This window comes from Hemibagrus wyckioides, linkage group LG07 (assembly GCF_019097595.1).
Source record: "Hemibagrus wyckioides isolate EC202008001 linkage group LG07, SWU_Hwy_1.0, whole genome shotgun sequence".
NCBI classification, from domain to species: Eukaryota; Metazoa; Chordata; class Actinopteri; order Siluriformes; family Bagridae; genus Hemibagrus; species Hemibagrus wyckioides.
The window spans coordinates 4,767,447-4,784,111 of record NC_080716.1 but is presented as its reverse complement, the minus strand read 5'-3'; the positions used below and the strand labels follow the sequence as shown (position 1 = coordinate 4,784,111).

The following is a 16,665-nucleotide window of genomic DNA, read 5'->3' as shown; positions in this document are numbered from 1 at the left end:
GTGATGAGTGTGTATGTGGTGTAATGAGTGTGTGATGAGTGTGTATGTGGTGTAATGTGTGTGTGATGAGTGTGTATGTGGTGTAATGAGTGTGTGATGAGTGTGTATGTGGTGTAATGTGTGTGTGATGAGTGTGTATGTGGTGTAATGTGTGTGTGATGAGTGTGTGATGAGTGTGTATGTGGTGTAATGAGTGTGTGATGAGTGTGTATGTGGTTTAATGAGTGTGTATGTGGTGTAATGTGTGTGTGATGAGTGTGTATGTGGTGTAATGAGTGTGTGATGAGTGTGTATGTGGTGTAATGAGTGTGTGATGAGTGTGTATGTGGTGTAATGAGTGTGTGATGAGTGTGTATGTGGTGTAATGAGTGTGTGATGAGTGTGTATGTGGTGTAATGTGTGTGTGATGAGTGTGTATGTGGTGTAATGAGTGTGTGATGAGTGTGTATGTGGTGTAATGTGTGTGTGATGAGTGTGTATGTGGTGTAATGAGTGTGTGATGAGTGTGTATGTGGTGTAATGTGTGTGTGATGAGTGTGTGATGAGTGTGTATGTGGTGTAATGAGTGTGTGATGAGTGTGTATGTGGTTTAATGAGTGTGTGATGAGTGTGTATGTGGTGTAATGAGTGTGTGATGAGTGTGTATGTGGTTTAATGAGTGTGTGATGAGTGTGTATGTGATGTAATGAGTGTGTGATGAGTGTGTATGTGGTTTAATGAGTGTGTGATGAGTGTGTATGTGGTGTAATGAGTGTGTGATGAGTGTGTATGTGGTTTAATGAGTGTGTGATGAGTGTGTATGTGATGTAATGAGTGTGTGATGAGTGTGTATGTGGTGTAATGTGTGTGTGATGAGTGTGTGATGAGTGTGTATGTGGTGTAATGAGTGTGTGATGAGTGTGTATGTGGTTTAATGAGTGTGTGATGAGTGTGTATGTGGTGTAATGAGTGTGTGATGAGTGTGTATGTGGTGTAATGAGTGTGTGATGAGTGTGTATGTGGTGTAATGAGTGTGTGATGAGTGTGTATGTGGTTTAATGAGTGTGTGATGAGTGTGTATGTGGTGTAATGAGTGTGTATGTGGTTTAATGAGTGTGTGATGAGTGTGTATGTGGTGTAATGAGTGTGTGATGAGTGTGTGATGAGTTTGTATGTGGTGTAATGAGTGTGTGATGAGTGTGTATGTGGTGTAATGAGTGTGTGATGAGTGTGTATGTGGTGTAATGAGTGTGTGATGAGTGTGTATGTGGTGTAATGAGTGTGTGATGAGTGTGTATGTGGTGTAATGTGTGTGTGATGACTGTGTATGTGGTGTAATGAGTGTGTGATGAGTGTGTATGTGGTGTAATGAGTGTGTGATGAGTGTGTGATGAGTGTGTATGTGGTGTAATGTGTGTGTGATGAGTGTGTGATGAGTGTGTATGTGGTGTAATGAGTGTGTGATGAGTGTGTATGTGGTGTAATGAGTGTGTGATGAGTGTGTATGTGGTGTAATGTGTGTGTGATGAGTGTGTATGTGGTGTAATGTGTGTGTGATGAGTGTGTATGTGGTGTAATGAGTGTGTGATGAGTGTGTATGTGGTGTAATGTGTGTGTGATGAGTGTGTATGTGGTGTAATGAGTGTGTGATGAGTGTGTATGTGGTGTAATGAGTGTGTGATGAGTGTGTATGTGGTGTAATGTGTGTGTATGTGGTGTAATGTGTGTGTGATGAGTGTGTATGTGGTGTAATGAGTGTGTGATGAGTGTGTATGTGGTGTAATGAGTGTGTGATGAGTGTGTATGTGGTGTAATGTGTGTGTGATGAGTGTGTATGTGGTGTAATGAGTGTGTGATGAGTGTGTATGTGGTGTAATGTGTGTGTGATGAGTGTGTATGTGGTGTAATGAGTGTGTGATGAGTGTGTATGTGGTGTAATGAGTGTGTGATGAGTGTGTATGTGGTGTAATGAGTGTGTGATGAGTGTGTATGTGGTGTAATGTGTGTGTGATGAGTGTGTATGTGGTGTAATGAGTGTGTGATGAGTGTGTATGTGGTGTAATGAGTGTGTGATGAGTGTGTATGTGGTGTAATGAGTGTGTGATGAGTGTGTATGTGGTGTAATGAGTGTTTATGTGGTGAGGGCCGGTAGTTTGATGTTGCTCGACAGACTCGGCAGGACGAGGCTTTGATCCTGTCCTTCATCTTGACCTTGAGCGAATATTTCCTGCCTCAGCCGCTGGATCTCGAGGCGCTGCTGCTGGATGATGCGCTCGGCCTCGCCCTCGAAGTTCAGCCGTGACGCCGCCGAGGACGAAGCTGCCGGAACAAACAGAGAACAGAGATTTACAGAGAATTAAATAAACATTTTAACACCCCAGAGCTCAGCCTTAAATTAAAAGAGCTGTGGAGTTCTGGATTCTGATTGGTCAAAAGGGGTTGATTAGTTTTCTATAACAGCAGCTCACACTAGCACAGCTTTATTTAGGATTAATGTGTACTAATATGTTACGGTTTCTATAGTAACGGCTCATTCAGTGCGACGTACAGAGCAAATCAATTTGTAATTGATGATCCGGTGAAGCGTTCTGTCATTTACTCTCCAATTTATCTCCAGTGTCAGTGCTGTGTATCAGTGTGTGTGTGTGTGTGTGTGTGTGTGTGTGTGTGGAAGGAGTCTCCAGTATCAGTGTTGTGTATCAGTGTGTGTGTGTGTTTGTGTGTGTGTGAAAGGAGTCTCCAGTATCAGTGTTGTGTATCAGTGTGTGTGTGTGTGTGTGTGTGTGTGGAAGGAGTCTCCAGTATCAGTGTTGTGTATCAGTGTGTGTGTGTGTGTGTGTTTGTGGAAGGAGTCTCCAGTATCAGTGTTGTGTATCAGTGTGTGTGTGTGTGTGTGTGTGTGAAAGGAGTCTCCAGTATCAGTGTTGTGTATCAGTGTGTGTGTGTGTGTGTGTGTGTGTGGAAGGAGTCTCCAGTATCAGTGTTGTGTATCAGTGTGTGTGTGTGTGTGTGTGTGTGTGGAAGGAGTCTCCAGTATCAGTGTTGTGTATCAGTGTGTGTGTGTGTGTGTTTGTGGAAGGAGTCTCCAGTATCAGTGCTGTGTATCAGTGTGTGTGTGTGTGTGTAAGGAGTCTCCAGTATCAGTGTTGTGTATCAGTGTGTGTGTGTGTGTGTGTGTGTGTGTGTGGAAGGAGTCTCCAGTGTCAGTGCTGTGTATCAGTGTGTGTGTGTGTGTGTGTGTGTGTGGAAGGAGTCTCCAGTATCAGTGCTGTGTATCAGTGTGTGTGTGTGTGTGTGTGTGTGTGTGGAAGGAGTCTCCAGTATCAGTGCTGTGTATCAGTGTGTGTGTGTGTGTGTGTGTGTGGAAGGAGTCTCCAGTATCAGTGCTGTGTATCAGTGTGTGTGTGTGTGTTTGTGGAAGGAGTCTCCAGTATCAGTGTTGTGTATCAGTGTGTGTGTGTGTGTGTGTGTGTGTGTGGAAGGAGTCTCCAGTATCAGTGCTGTGTATCAGTGTGTGTGTGTGTGTGTGTGTGTGTAAGGAGTCTCCAGTATCAGTGTTGTGTATCAGTGTGTGTGTGTGTGTGTGTGTGTGTGTGTGTGTGTAAGGAGTCTCCAGTATCAGTGCTGTGTATCAGTGTGTGTGTGTGTGTGTGTGTGTGTGGAAGGAGTCTCCAGTATCAGTGTTGTGTATCAGTGTGTGTGTGTGTGTGTGTGTGTGTAAGGAGTCTCCAGTATCAGTGCTGTGTATCAGTGTGTGTGTGTGTGTGTGTGTTTGTGGAAGGAGTCTCCAGTATCAGTGTTGTGTATCAGTGTGTGTGTGTGTGTGTGTGTGTGTAAGGAGTCTCCAGTATCAGTGTTGTGTATCAGTGTGTGTGTGTGTGTGTGTGTGTGTAAGGAGTCTCCAGTATCAGTGCTGTGTATCAGTGTGTGTGTGTGTGTGTGTGTGTGTGTGGAAGGAGTCTCCAGTGTCAGTACCGTGTATCAGTGTGTGTGTGTGTGTGTGTGTGTGTGGAAGGAGTCTCCAGTATCAGTGCTGTGTATCAGTGTGTGTGTGTGTGTGTGTGTGTGTAAGGAGTCTCCAGTATCAGTGTTGTGTATCAGTGTGTGTGTGTGTGGAAGGAGTCTCCAGTATCAGTGTTGTGTATCAGTGTGTGTGTGTGTGTGTGTGTGTGGAAGGAGTCTCCAGTATCAGTGTTGTGTATCAGTGTGTGTGTGTGTGTGTGTGTGTATGTGTGTATAAGGAAGGATTCTCCAGTGTCAGTTTTGTGTATCAGTGCGTATGTGTGTGTGTGTGTGTGTGTGTAAGGAGTCTCCAGTATCAGTGCTGTGTATCAGTGTGTGTGTGTGTGTGTGTGTAAGGAGTCTCCAGTATCAGTGTGTGTGTGTGTGTGTGTGTGTGTAAGGAGTCTCCAGTATCAGTGCTGTGTATCAGTGCGTATGTGTGTGTATGTTTGTGTGTGTGTGTGTGTGTGTATGTGTGTGTGTGTGTGTAAGGAAGGATTCTCCAGTGTCAGTTTTGTGTATCAGTGCGTATGTGTGTGTGTGTGTGTGTGTGTAAGGAGTCTCCAGTATCAGTGCTGTGTATCAGTGTGTGTGTGTGTGTGTGTGTGTAAGGAGTCTCCAGTATCAGTGTGTGTGTGTGTGTGTGTGTGTGTAAGGAGTCTCCAGTATCAGTGCTGTGTATCAGTGTGTGTGTGTGTGTGTGTGTGTGTGTGTAAGGAGTCTCCAGTATCAGTGCTGTGTATCAGTGTGTGTGTGTGTGTGTGTGTGTGTAAGGAGTCTCCAGTATCAGTGTGTGTGTGTGTGTGTGTGTGTGTGTAAGGAGTCTCCAGTATCAGTGCTGTGTATCAGTGTGTGTGTGTGTGTGTGTGTGTGTGTGTAAGGAGTCTCCAGTATCAGTGTGTGTGTGTGTGTGTAAGGAGTCTCCAGTATCAGTGCTGTGTATCAGTGTGTGTGTGTGTGTGTGTGTGTGTGTAAGGAGTCTCCAGTATCAGTGCTGTGTATCAGTGTGTGTGTGTGTGTGTGTGTGTGTGTGTGTAAGGAGTCTCCAGTATCAGTGCTGTGTGTGTGTGTGTGTGTGTGTGTAAGGAGTCTCCAGTATCAGTGCTGTGTATCAGTGTGTGTGTGTGTGTGTGTGTGTGTGTGTAAGGAGTCTCCAGTATCAGTGCTGTGTATCAGTCAGAGGTGAAGCTGGAGCATGAAGTTCTCCACATCTTCAGGACAGAGGAGTTTACACTTCATTACGGTTTCTCAGTAACATGAGCAGCTGAGATTTTTCTCTTATTAACATAAAGAGAGAGAAGAAAGAGAGACTGCTGAGGGGACGAGTGTTTATAGCTGAAGAGAGAGAGAATAAAGAGAGACTGCTGAGGGGACGAGTGTTTATAGCTGAAGAGAGAGAATAAAGAGAGACTGCTGAGGGGACGAGTGTTTATAGCTGAAGAGAGAAAGAATAAAGAGAGACTGCTGAGGGGATGAGTATTTATATCTGAAGAGAGAGAGAATAAAGAGAGACTGCTGAGAGGACGAGTGTTTATAGCTGAAGAGAGAGAGAGAATAAAGAGAGACTGCTGAGGGGATGAGTGTTTATAGCTGATAGAACAGAGACAGTGAGTTGTTAATATAAGTGGATAAAAGTGTCTGTGACTCACGTTTGATGGACATTGCACTCTTGGACTTGTTCTTATTGAAGCTGCTCTGGGTTTCGTAGTCGTGGATCTGCACTCGCATCAGCCTCATCTCCATCCTCAAGTCATTAATCTCTTTGATAAGAGAGACGTTCTCCTACAGCACACACACACACACACACAGGCAGAAGATGGGTCCGGTCATGTGGACATGCTATACATCTTCACCTCACTGGGATTGGTTTTTAGATTAGATTTACACACTACAGTATATTAGCAGTTAATTTTCACTACATAAATAGAAATTTTGTGACATTACAAATGAGATACAGACCAGGTGGATAACGTGTTGTATAAAAATAAATCCCAACCTTCATGAGTTTGATGTTCTTTGCTTCAGGCACTTTGATGTCCTTTGCTAGTCTCCTTCTGAGTGCTTCCATGTTCCTCTCCATGTGCTCCCGCTGCCTGCTGTGCTCACGCTGAACATCAGCATCCACTCCCGCTATCTCCACCTGTCACACTCATCATCCTCAGTCAGGTGTGTGTGTGTGTGTGTGTGTGTGTGTGTGTGTGTCCATCTCACCACATCTGACTGATGGACATGACGTTCATAAATCTCTCGAATGCTCTCCTTCAGCTTCCTCGGCTCCTGGATGAAGGCCACACAGTTGTGAAGATCGGTCTTCAGCCTGTGCAGGACAGCTTCTGCGTCATGGACCTGAGGGAGAAGAAACACAGCGGTCAGCGAAGTAAAACTGTGGATTTAATTCTCGATAATTGCCTGAATATATTCATGACAACACCCCTGACAGGGAGATTTTACAGATCATTAGCGTTAGCTCACAGGAAATCTACGGAGCTGTTCATTTATATTCAATAAACTATCATCTCAAATGCTTCTGACGAGCAAAAAAATATTGCAATTACCATGTTTATTACATTTTAAACTTAACTAACGTTAACTATTGTTAAAGGTTAAAATGTTTAAGTGCTGTAAGAACTGATTATTTTCATGGTTTAATTGTTTAAACTGGCTGGCGTGTGGTGAACTTCATTTCCGCCCCCTAGTGGTAGACTGCTGTATGACATGACAGAATCTTAATAGAGAGACAGCGCATGTGCAATAGAGGGGGGGGGGGTTCTGTTTGACTGAGTGTGCGTTCAAGCATGTTTTCACAGATACAGCCCTAAGATTACGGTTTAGCTCTTATAGCCATTACCTCTAATGGAAATGAGCTATTTCTGCTGCACACAGGAAGTGGGTGATCTAACAACAACAATTTCACAGCAGTTCCATCACACTATAATCTCAATAACGATAATAACAAGCAGTGCAATTTGCAGGGTCCAAGCACTCTTATCCAACAGCACCCCCAGTGACCAGCTTCCAAGTTGCACAGAACACCAGAGAGTCCACAGACTCACCTTTACTTCATACCAGTTGTTTAGTGCTAACCCTGTAAAATGATTGGCTGATAAAGTCCTGCTGTTAAAGTCCACTTACAGATGGAAAGATGAATCTCACAAAAAAAATACACACAACCTCATTGATCCAGAGGTTTAAAAAAGTGAAATCTGATGTCACTTGACACCTTTAACAGCTTTACTTATTAAATAAACAAGAATAACGATGAGAAACGGACAAACCCTCTGCGTCTCTTTCTGCCTCTCCTTATCCGTGGCTTTGAGCTTCAGCTTCAGCTGGGAGATGGTGAGCTCCAGCTGAGTGCTCTTCTTACGGAACTGCTCCAGTTCAGCCTCCATCTGAATCAAGCACAACCTCTGATCAGATTTGCATCATAATCACTGAGCATCTGCGACATTAGTGTGTCAGATTTAGAACATAAACTAGTTCTATAGCAAAACTAATTCTCAATAAGTATTTCACATTAGAGAAACCATATAAAATGTGTAATTGACACTGAAACACAGTAAAACTATGTCGGTTTTTCAGATGTTTTAGAAGCACAAGGAAAATGACTGAAAGAGAAGGATTTCAGTTACAGTGGTTTATTATCTACTCAGCCAGAGTCTTTATATAAATAAGAGTCTTGACTTATTAAGCAGCAGATTGCTCCTAATGCAGATCTTAGTCAGTTTAGAAGGCCTGTCCAAGATCAAAAAGGAATATACCATACAGACTGTACATCTGCCCCAGTGTGTAGGTGTAAATCTACACTCCTCACCTCATGGACCTGCTCCTTCATCTCCTTGACTTCATTCTCTCGTGGCTCGATTTGCTTCTTCAGCTCATTCACCTTATAATCCAGCACGAATTTGAACTTCTCCAGCTCCTCGTTCTTCTTCTTAAGATCGTGGATGCGGTTTTCCTGCAGAGAAGAGAACAGACATCTATCTGATCGTACTGACCGATCCATCCGTCTTTAATTAATGTATGGATTACACCAGAGGACACAAGAAGGTAAGAGGTAAAACTTTGAAGCGGCAGAGATGTAAAAGTAGTTTCTCCTCCATCAGTAGAATGACATGAGAAACACCAAAGAACCTTCAATACCAGAGACTTGCTTTTATCTTTGGCTTCAGAAAAATCTGTGAGTCACAAACACTGCATCGTAATTGGGCTGGGGCACCAATAATTACAAAACCCCCAAAGTCTACACTACTTATGTAACCTCTTATGCATTCTAGATTAATTTAATCAAAAACTTATGGAGTAGTTTATTTACGGAGTAGTTTAGGGAATATTGTAAAACACAGAGCCACACTGATCTTTACACAGATCCAGACTCCACCTTGTCTTGGATGGTCTCATCTCTCTCCTGGGTCTCCCTCTTCAGTCCTATGATGTCCTTCTCCAGAGCCTTGATGACCCCATGCAGCTTCTGCTGCTCCACCTTCAGCTTCTCAATGTCCAGGTTGCGGTCGTCAATCTCCTTCTGCAGGCTGGTGAACTGCAGACACACGTAAACACGTCACTCCGTTATAACCCGAGTTAGAGCTCTGGATGGAGTGATGATGGTGTTGGAGGGAATGAACACCTTCTTCTTCATGACTCTCGTCTCTCCGTTGAGCTTCAAGTTGGTCTCCTTTTCTTCCCAGAGCTTGCGTTCGTATTTGGCTCGGATGTCATGGAGCTCGAGATCAGCATCCTCCTCTATCTGCTTTTTTATTTCCTCAAACTCTCGCAGCTGCTGCTGAGACTCGTCCTGACACTGACGAGATAAAAACAGACTGTAAATCTCTGACTATACCTCTCTGCTCTTAAAGCAACGAGTTTATGTTTGACCTTATAGCTTAAGTTTAGCAGCTTGGTTAGGGTTCCTCACCTGGCCCAGCTCGAGCACCTTCTCCTGCAGCTTGGCCTCGTAGAACTGCATCATGTCCTCCAGGGCACGTACATGCCCTTCCTCCAGATCCTGCAGCTTCTCCTCATAGCTCTCCTGCACCTTACGCAATTTCAGCTGCATCTCCTGGTGCTTCTCATACTCCAGCAACAGCTTTTGGTTGTTGGTGGATTCTGAGAGCAAGTTCAGACAGTCTCACTGTTAAAATACAGCATGGTGTCACTTAGTATTAATGTTTGCTGTCGTAGAAAGAAAAAGGGTGGAGTCATCAAAGGCCACAGCAGTTGTGCTTGAATGTAAACTACATTCTTTGTCTTTCATACTGAAAGGTTCTGGGGTAATGCTAAGAATTAGATGATGAGAACTTTCAGAGTTCATTTAGAGGGCCAAGCTAAGAATCCTTAAAGTACATACAAATATACAACTAGTAGGGAATATTAAAATATTTATGTTTGTATCCTGAATGTGGTTCAATAACCGGAGGACGACACCAAATGTATTTACCCAGATCCTGCAGCTCTTTAGTATTTCTCTCTGTAATGTCCTTTAGCTCCCCCTGCTGTGTGATCTCCTGCTTCTCCTTCTCTGATTTCAGCACCTGAAGTGTGAGATACAGCATCTATAACTCCAGTCTTATTTATTTTCCATCAATCATCAAGATATTTAAGACATTATTTACATTAAAAACACATCTGATCTTAACTCACTATCACTATCATGACAATCGAGGGATATGAGATGAAACAAAGAGAAAGGTAAAATCGTTCATGTTTTATCAGTAAGGAGAGGAATCCAGAAGCTCTGACCTGGTTTTGGTTGGTAAGCGACTCTATCTGCTGGATGAACTTCTCAGTGAGCTCCTTGATCTTCTCGTTGTAGTTCATTTCTTTAAGACGCAGCTGGTACTCGTTCTCCATCTGCAGCTCTTCCACCCGGCTCTTAAGCTCCAGCATGACTTGGTTCTAGATGGTGATGGAGGTTTATCACAGTAAACTCTTGTGGCTGATTTATAAAATAGACATGAGTTAACATATGTCACGGTGAGAGCTTTTCTGCTGAGCGACTCAGGAGCTGAGCTCCAGAATAAATGGAGCATGAGGGATAAATGAAGCTGTCCACCAGGTTTGGGTTACGGATCAGATTAGGTGTGTGTGATTTTGAGAATGTGAAAAACATTAGCACTTATCGTACATTTGTGTAGAATATATAGAGAATATCTTGCTCAGGTTTTTACCTTTTCCTCCAGATCAGACCTGGTGATGAGAATCTCCTCAGCATAGCAGATCTCTCTGTCCCTCTTCAGCACTCGTCCTTCCTGCTCAGAGATTTTCCAGATGAAGAGACAGCCATCTTCTGAAGCGCTCACGAGGTACTGATCATCGATCGTGATCACCATCTGTGGAGGTGTTAAAGGAACACACACCAGCGTGGATGAGTAGGAATATTACTGTTCTCATTTTCTCAGCTAATCTAGTCATCCTAAACTAATCGACACTTTTATCTAACAAAGAGCAGGATGTCTAACTGCTGAAACGGTGAAGTTTTATATATGTGGAAGGAGTCTCCGGTACCAGAGCTTTGTAACTGTCAGATGTAAAGTTTCAGGACAGAGGAGTTTACTTTTTCTGGTTTCTCAAATTTTCTCTCTCTCCCTCTCTTAATAAAATATCATTAACAGTGAAACTATCTTTATTTCAGCATATCATCACCTCATACATACTTTAGTGATGGGAGCAGAATGGGCCTGGTACTCAGTCCAGTCTTTCTGCATAAGTAAAGGGTACTTGATGGCCCTTATGGTGCCGCTGGAGGTCCCGGTGAAGAGTGCTCGGCCTGAGCGAGTCATGATGATGGCTGTGTAGATCACATCATCTGAGGAGACTTCCCTCAGGACCTAAATGCAAAAAATAACAATACAAGTAGCCTTCATTCACATTCAGACAACAGCAAATATGGAGCTTTCTACACAAAGGACTCAATTCTTGTGCACTGGTTTCTGCCCACACTTCGAGCTGCACTTGCCACGCCCCTTTCAATTATAAACTACTCTACCAAATGAAAAAACTGTCACCTATCAGACAGCTATGACTGAAGTATAGGTGTCACTCATCTGGACTCACCTGGCAGTCCTGGATCTCCTTCAGTGTGCAGTCGTTGCCCACAGCGAGGATGCTCCTGGTGTCGTGCGAGAGTGCCACGCTGGTGTAGCTGCACGACTTCAACACGCTCTCGGACTCGCGCTGGCCGCTCAGGGCATTCCACTCGTACACGGCTCCGTCCATCCCACACGACACCACACGACTGTCATCAGCACTCCACACCACTGACCGCACCTGACCGGACACAGGCGGTCACTCCTCGGTTTGTTACTTATCATCATGACCTCATGTAATCACGTGGCAATCTTTTACAGAAGAATGTTTTTAGTTAGCATGCTGACAGGGGACACTCGAGCTGCACTGACCTTGCCACTGTGACCTTTCAGATTCAGGATGTTGTCGAAGGTTGTGGTGGAGTAGAGATGAATCACGTTACCGTTAACAGCAGCGAACATGTGACCTCCGTGACTGAACACACACTGAGGATACACACCGTCACACACTTTATTTCACACACTATTTCTTCACATTAGATCTAAGAGGTTCCTCTACTAACCAGTGTTTTACTGCAGAACACGACTGCAAACAACACCTCCATTTCTTTCTTTCTTTCTTTTTTTGCATTAATGTGTACATAATTCAGATGTAATATCTATACAGAAATCTCAAATAGTGACAGAACTGATACAATTACATACAATTTTTCACACGCAGCTTTCACATTAAATCTCTTTTATTAAAGAGAACAGGCATTATAAGTGGAGAAGGTTTTAAATTTGATGTATGCTGCATACACACACATACACACACACACACACCTCTCGGCAGCTGCGTACGGTGAACTCCTTGAAGGTGCGGATGTCGTCGATGAGCAGGTTCATGAGGCGGAGTTTGTCAGAGAAGCCGGTCAGGATGAAGAGGCCGGACGGATGCAGGGCCACACTGTGTAACTCCTCCTGAAACTCCTTATACAGCTCCAGAGCACTGAGGTAAAAAAAAAAACATACTATATGATTCAGGGTCATTCAGGGTCAAAACATTCACAGCACTGTAACAGTGATGATGATGATGATGATGATACAGTCTGGTGGTATATGTGTGGTCTGCTGTAAACACAAAGAGAAGGATACACATAAAGGATGGAATTACCCGGTCTCGTAATTCCAGATGCGTATGGAGTGGTCCATGGAGCAGGTAGCGATGAGCGGTTTGCGGACGCAGACGGACAGTCCAGTGATGATGTCCGAGTGAAAAGAATGGGAAAGAAACTCAAAGTGAGCCTGCATGCCCTGATAACACACACAGCATAGGAACCATCATCAGTAGAGTGAACTTCATAAGAGTTAAATCCTCCACACCTGGGGCACTACTGCTTTTGGGTCCCTGAGGAACCTTTGGGTACCTTTAAGACCTTGAGCAAGGCCCCCAACCCACCCTGCTCCAGGGGCACTGTATCATGACTGACCCTGCCCTCTGACCCCAATCCCCAAGGATGGGATATGTGAAAAAAGAATTTCACTGTGCAGTGATGTATATGTGACAAATAAAGACAACTTAACGACCTCATGGAGGTACCTTGCTCATCTCAGCCGAGGCGAGAGCAATGAGGTAGATCTGACCCCGGTCTGTGGTGGTGGCCAGAGTCTCCTCTGATGGGCTGATACACATGCAGGTGATCTCCTGCTGCTCCAACTGACCTGGCTCATTGCTGCACGGGTCCGGAGGTATCTGAGGGAAATAAAATATCATTAACATCCTAAAACTGTACTGTCAGTTGTGATTCCTGGTCTTGTCTCCGCCTCTGGCCTTTCATTGGTTGTTTGGTTGTTTGCTAAAATATCCGCCTTCTTCCTGTTTCCCTCTTATTATTCCACTGTCACGATCACATGTGTGTTGTGAGGTTTGGTTTGTTGTTTCTGATTCTAATCATTCGTTCTGGTTTATCTTTTCCTTCTCTCCTTCATCCAGGATGTTCCACTTAGATCTGTCATATTTTTTCCTTGGATATTTTTCTGACTATACTTGTGCCTTCTGATGTGGATTATTCAGTAACCCGGACCCAAGCTCTACCCAGTGCTTCAAGTGGACAAGCTAGTCAAGCACTGAGCATGACCTCACAAAAGAAGGTTGACATCTTGCTTGAAAGGAAGGCTCGGTTCAAAACAACTTCCACCACCATAGAATCTACTGGTGGTTACTTCCAATACCTCATAGCATCTTCAGACATGCTGCAACCTACACAGATGACATGACCCTCCACTTAAAGAGCTGGGTACAAACACTGTACTGCACTGTGAAGGCAACACTCGAAGTTTAAAACTGGCTGCAGCTTGTTGCAGGAGGAGATTATCAGGAAGTTTCCTCAACTAAAAAGAACCATACATGTGCATGTCTTGGATTAGGTGTTAGTATAGACCAGAGGAACTGCTCACACAGTGGCCCTTTCTGGAGACAACTGGACAGACCTGGACTATGGTGTAGACATGTTATCTTCAATATGTTCTCCTTAGCCTCCCCAACTTTCAGGTCTAAACAGTAGCAGTAACTATCATTAAGTGAACAGAGGACTTTCAATACCACCTCTGGACTAGTGGACTGCCTCGGCAAAGGAACATCTGGATTACAACAAGCGGGATCTGAGAACAAACACAGTTGGAAGGATGTGATCTATAGGACTGACCCCAGCTGGCAGCTCATTGAGAACTAAATAAAAAATCTCCAGCAGCAGGACAGGATTTAAACACAATTTAATGTTGAGCCACATGCTAACATTCTCCTAGCCTGTGGTGAACAGGGTTAACTCTACCTCTATGTCTCGAGCACCAGAGGCCAACCAGACAGCTGAACATATTCATGTATTTGTAGTTTTATCAGGTAAATTTTATACAGACTCATTTTGCAATCGTACACTATTAGTCACCCCCCACTACCCACTGCGTGACCAGCACTGACCAGATTCTTTTGAGGTGATAGAATTAGTCTGTCCTCACCCTTATTTCCCTGATTTGTCTGTAGCTTTCCTTCTCCTCTGTTTTCTCAAACAGATACACAGTTCCTGGACCAGCTGAACATGCAAAACCTTTAGAATAAGCCTTGATGACAGTCACTCGTGGCATCGAGGCTGGAGCTGATTGGGTCTCGTCCTCCGTCTGTCTGTGAGGAAATGAAAGCCCCGTAAACATGACAAAAAGAAAGAGAGTTTCTGCCAAAGATAAATAGAAACTACAGGACATCTTGATTCTCTACCTCTTTTTCTCCTGTTCAGCTATCTTGTTGGTCATGCTCATCTCCCAGCGCAGGTCTCCTGACTCGAACACCAGCAGTCGTCCTGTCTCCGTTCCAGCGATGATGCGCTCCTCAGACATCCACGCATGAGACAGGATGTTCTGAGTCTCCAGCTTTGCAGAGTTGGTCTGTTTCAGAGCACCGTCAACGTAGCGGAAAAGCTTGAACACGCCATTCCCACTGACGCAGACCTGTGTACTGTCCAGTGGGTTAAAGCTGACCTGGACAAGTGGGAAAAGAAAATGATCTGTACAAATGCTTGATTTTTTTAAAGACTTAATGACACTCAAGACTCAAGAGTCTGCAGTGTTTGTTCAAATGTGTAAGGTTTAGGTAACCCAGTTCCCCAGACACAGAAGCCACACCTCTTTCATCAGGACTGTGGCCATGTCACCTTCAGATCATTGAGATTGAGAGGACCAACAGCCACACCTACTTAACCATGACTGACAATCAGAAAGGCCACACGTACTTCATTGGAGCTGACAGATACAGCGGTCACAGCTCTTTTCCCATGACTGACAGGTCACATTACTTGCTAAGGTTGTGGTCTATCAGGTCCAAAAAGGCAAGGAGGGCACTCTTATAGGTAAAAATGTGTTTAAATGATATGTTAAGGCTGAGATCTTTGTTCATCTTTGAAGAACCATCCCTGAAAAGGGGGGTAAATTCAATGCACCACATTTCAAGGTACTCACATGACATGCATCATTGTTTAAACATCAGAGAACTTCAGCAGAACTGATAAAGAAGTTTGGATGAGCAGCAGAGCTGTAACACAAGTCTACTCACAATGACTTTGGGTGTCTAGACATACAATATCTCTGATACCTGATGGACAGGGCCAAGGTTTGTGCTCTTCACTGTAGCTATGACTTTATTCTTTTCCCACAGCCAGTATATGAGGGTCCACTCGGGTCCACCACCCTGGCCCAGCAGGTACTTTGTGTCTGGAGAGAAAGTAATAGACACAAACTCCTGCACACTGGTGTCGCCGCCGGTCAGCACCTTCCTCTTACGGCTCTGTTCGTGCTGAAGGTCGTAGATGGTGATGGTCCCTCTCTCACCACGCTCTGACACGGCCAGATATCTCCAGTTGGGGCTGATGGCGAGGGCCTGCATGCCCCGGCTCCTCTCCGTTCCTTTTGTGGGGGGGGGGCAACATACAAAAACATCTTTAATGTACAATTCCATTAAATTTTCTCCCACCTTCATTTTCTCACTAAATGCATCATAATTTCTGTAAATTTTCTCTAACACATCTCTGAATGTCTACAGTTTCTCATACTTCTGCTATCTCGTGGACACTTTGTTAGCCAACAGCAAAAGTGGACACCGAGACCTGGGAAGTGGTTTTAACAGAAAAAAAAAAGTTTTCCAGGACTTTCTACAATTAAACGGTGACGTTAAACCCCAGAACATATACTAATACGTAATTGTTTCTATGGCAACAGCTGAGTCACGGGGCCGACGATCCACACGAACGGATTAAGACAGGTGTGTAGCAGTTGGCTGCTATGACGAGTTTCTGTTATTGATTTAGAGAAGGAGTCTCCAGTGTCAGCGTCTCGTCTCAAGTTTACGCTTCTTTGTGATTTCTCAGTAACTTCACTTATTAAACACGGAGACATAAACGAGAGTCTGGTGAGGGAAAATGACTGTTTCCACACAATTCACAACGTTAAATGGAACTATAATCGGATAAAAGAAACATTGTCGTGTTTAATGATGCTGCGGTATAAAAGGAATAAAACACCACTGGCAACAAATACTCTGTATAGTGTTTTCATCAAACACTTTGTTTTATTAGTTGCTTATTACACACACACACACACACACACACACACACACACACCTGCAATGAACTTGTAGGATCGTTGGTGCAGGTTGTAGCGCGCGCAGTTGTTGCCGCACGGAAACACCACCGTCTGTTCGTCAAGGAAGAACAAGTTATTCTTCACCGCAGCTCGCAGACCGAAAACGTGGTGCAGGTGAACCTCCACTTCAGCCATTAGTCCTCAATCTTCTGGCAAACTCCAAGGAAACGCCAGAGGAGGAAATAAACAACTGCACAATAAATTATAAAGTCATATATTTATTAATATTAAAGACTCGAATAGTTCGATTAACTGCAACTACTAAAATAATTAGGTCTAGTTTGTTGTTCGTGATAATTTCTTTACATAGACGATAGAACCCGTGTTCTTTTACAAATCCCTCCAAAGTGTACAGTAACCATGGTTACGGCAAACCGTGTGTAACTCCACCCCCACCGCCATTACAGGTAGCTAAAATAATAATATTACTCGCTGTTTAATCTTAAAATAAAATCAGAATACGAATATTTAATCTTAGAATGTATGTAAA

At 43.9% G+C, this 16,665-nt stretch overlaps 1 protein-coding gene across 1 annotated transcript; it reads right to left on the bottom strand.

Annotated features, from left to right (window-relative positions):
* Positions 1-2,012: 2,012 nt before the first annotated feature.
* cfap57 (cilia and flagella associated protein 57) lies at positions 2,013-16,519 on the bottom strand. Its single transcript, XM_058394131.1, has 22 exons — positions 16,154-16,519; positions 15,130-15,440; positions 14,260-14,519; positions 14,004-14,166; positions 12,589-12,741; positions 12,163-12,302; positions 11,832-11,997; positions 11,379-11,492; positions 11,035-11,247; positions 10,635-10,808; positions 10,149-10,310; positions 9,721-9,876; positions 9,419-9,512; positions 8,897-9,087; positions 8,609-8,782; positions 8,363-8,521; positions 7,796-7,939; positions 7,257-7,373; positions 6,193-6,327; positions 5,978-6,121; positions 5,631-5,763; positions 2,013-2,298 (listed from the first exon to the last, which is right to left on the bottom strand). The coding sequence occupies exons 1-22, from the start codon at positions 16,308-16,310 to the stop codon at positions 2,111-2,113; spliced, it is 3,648 nt and encodes a 1,215-aa protein (XP_058250114.1). The 5' UTR covers positions 16,311-16,519; the 3' UTR covers positions 2,013-2,110.
* Positions 16,520-16,665: the final 146 nt, after the last annotated feature.

What these genes read in the sequence shown, in the direction of transcription:
- cfap57 (XM_058394131.1), bottom strand. Translation starts at nt 16,310, where the DNA reads ATGGCTGAAGTGGAGGTTCACCTGCACCACGTTTTCGGTCTGCGAGCT. An exon ending in ATCCTACAAGTTCATTGCAG is followed by an intron (nt 15,441 to 16,153) that starts GTGTGTGTGTGT and finishes CCCCCACAAAAG; the next exon opens with GAACGGAGAGGAGCCGGGGC. An exon ending in ATGAGACCATCCAAGACAAG is followed by an intron (nt 7,940 to 8,362) that starts GTGGAGTCTGGA and finishes TCTTCTCTGCAG; the next exon opens with GAAAACCGCATCCACGATCT.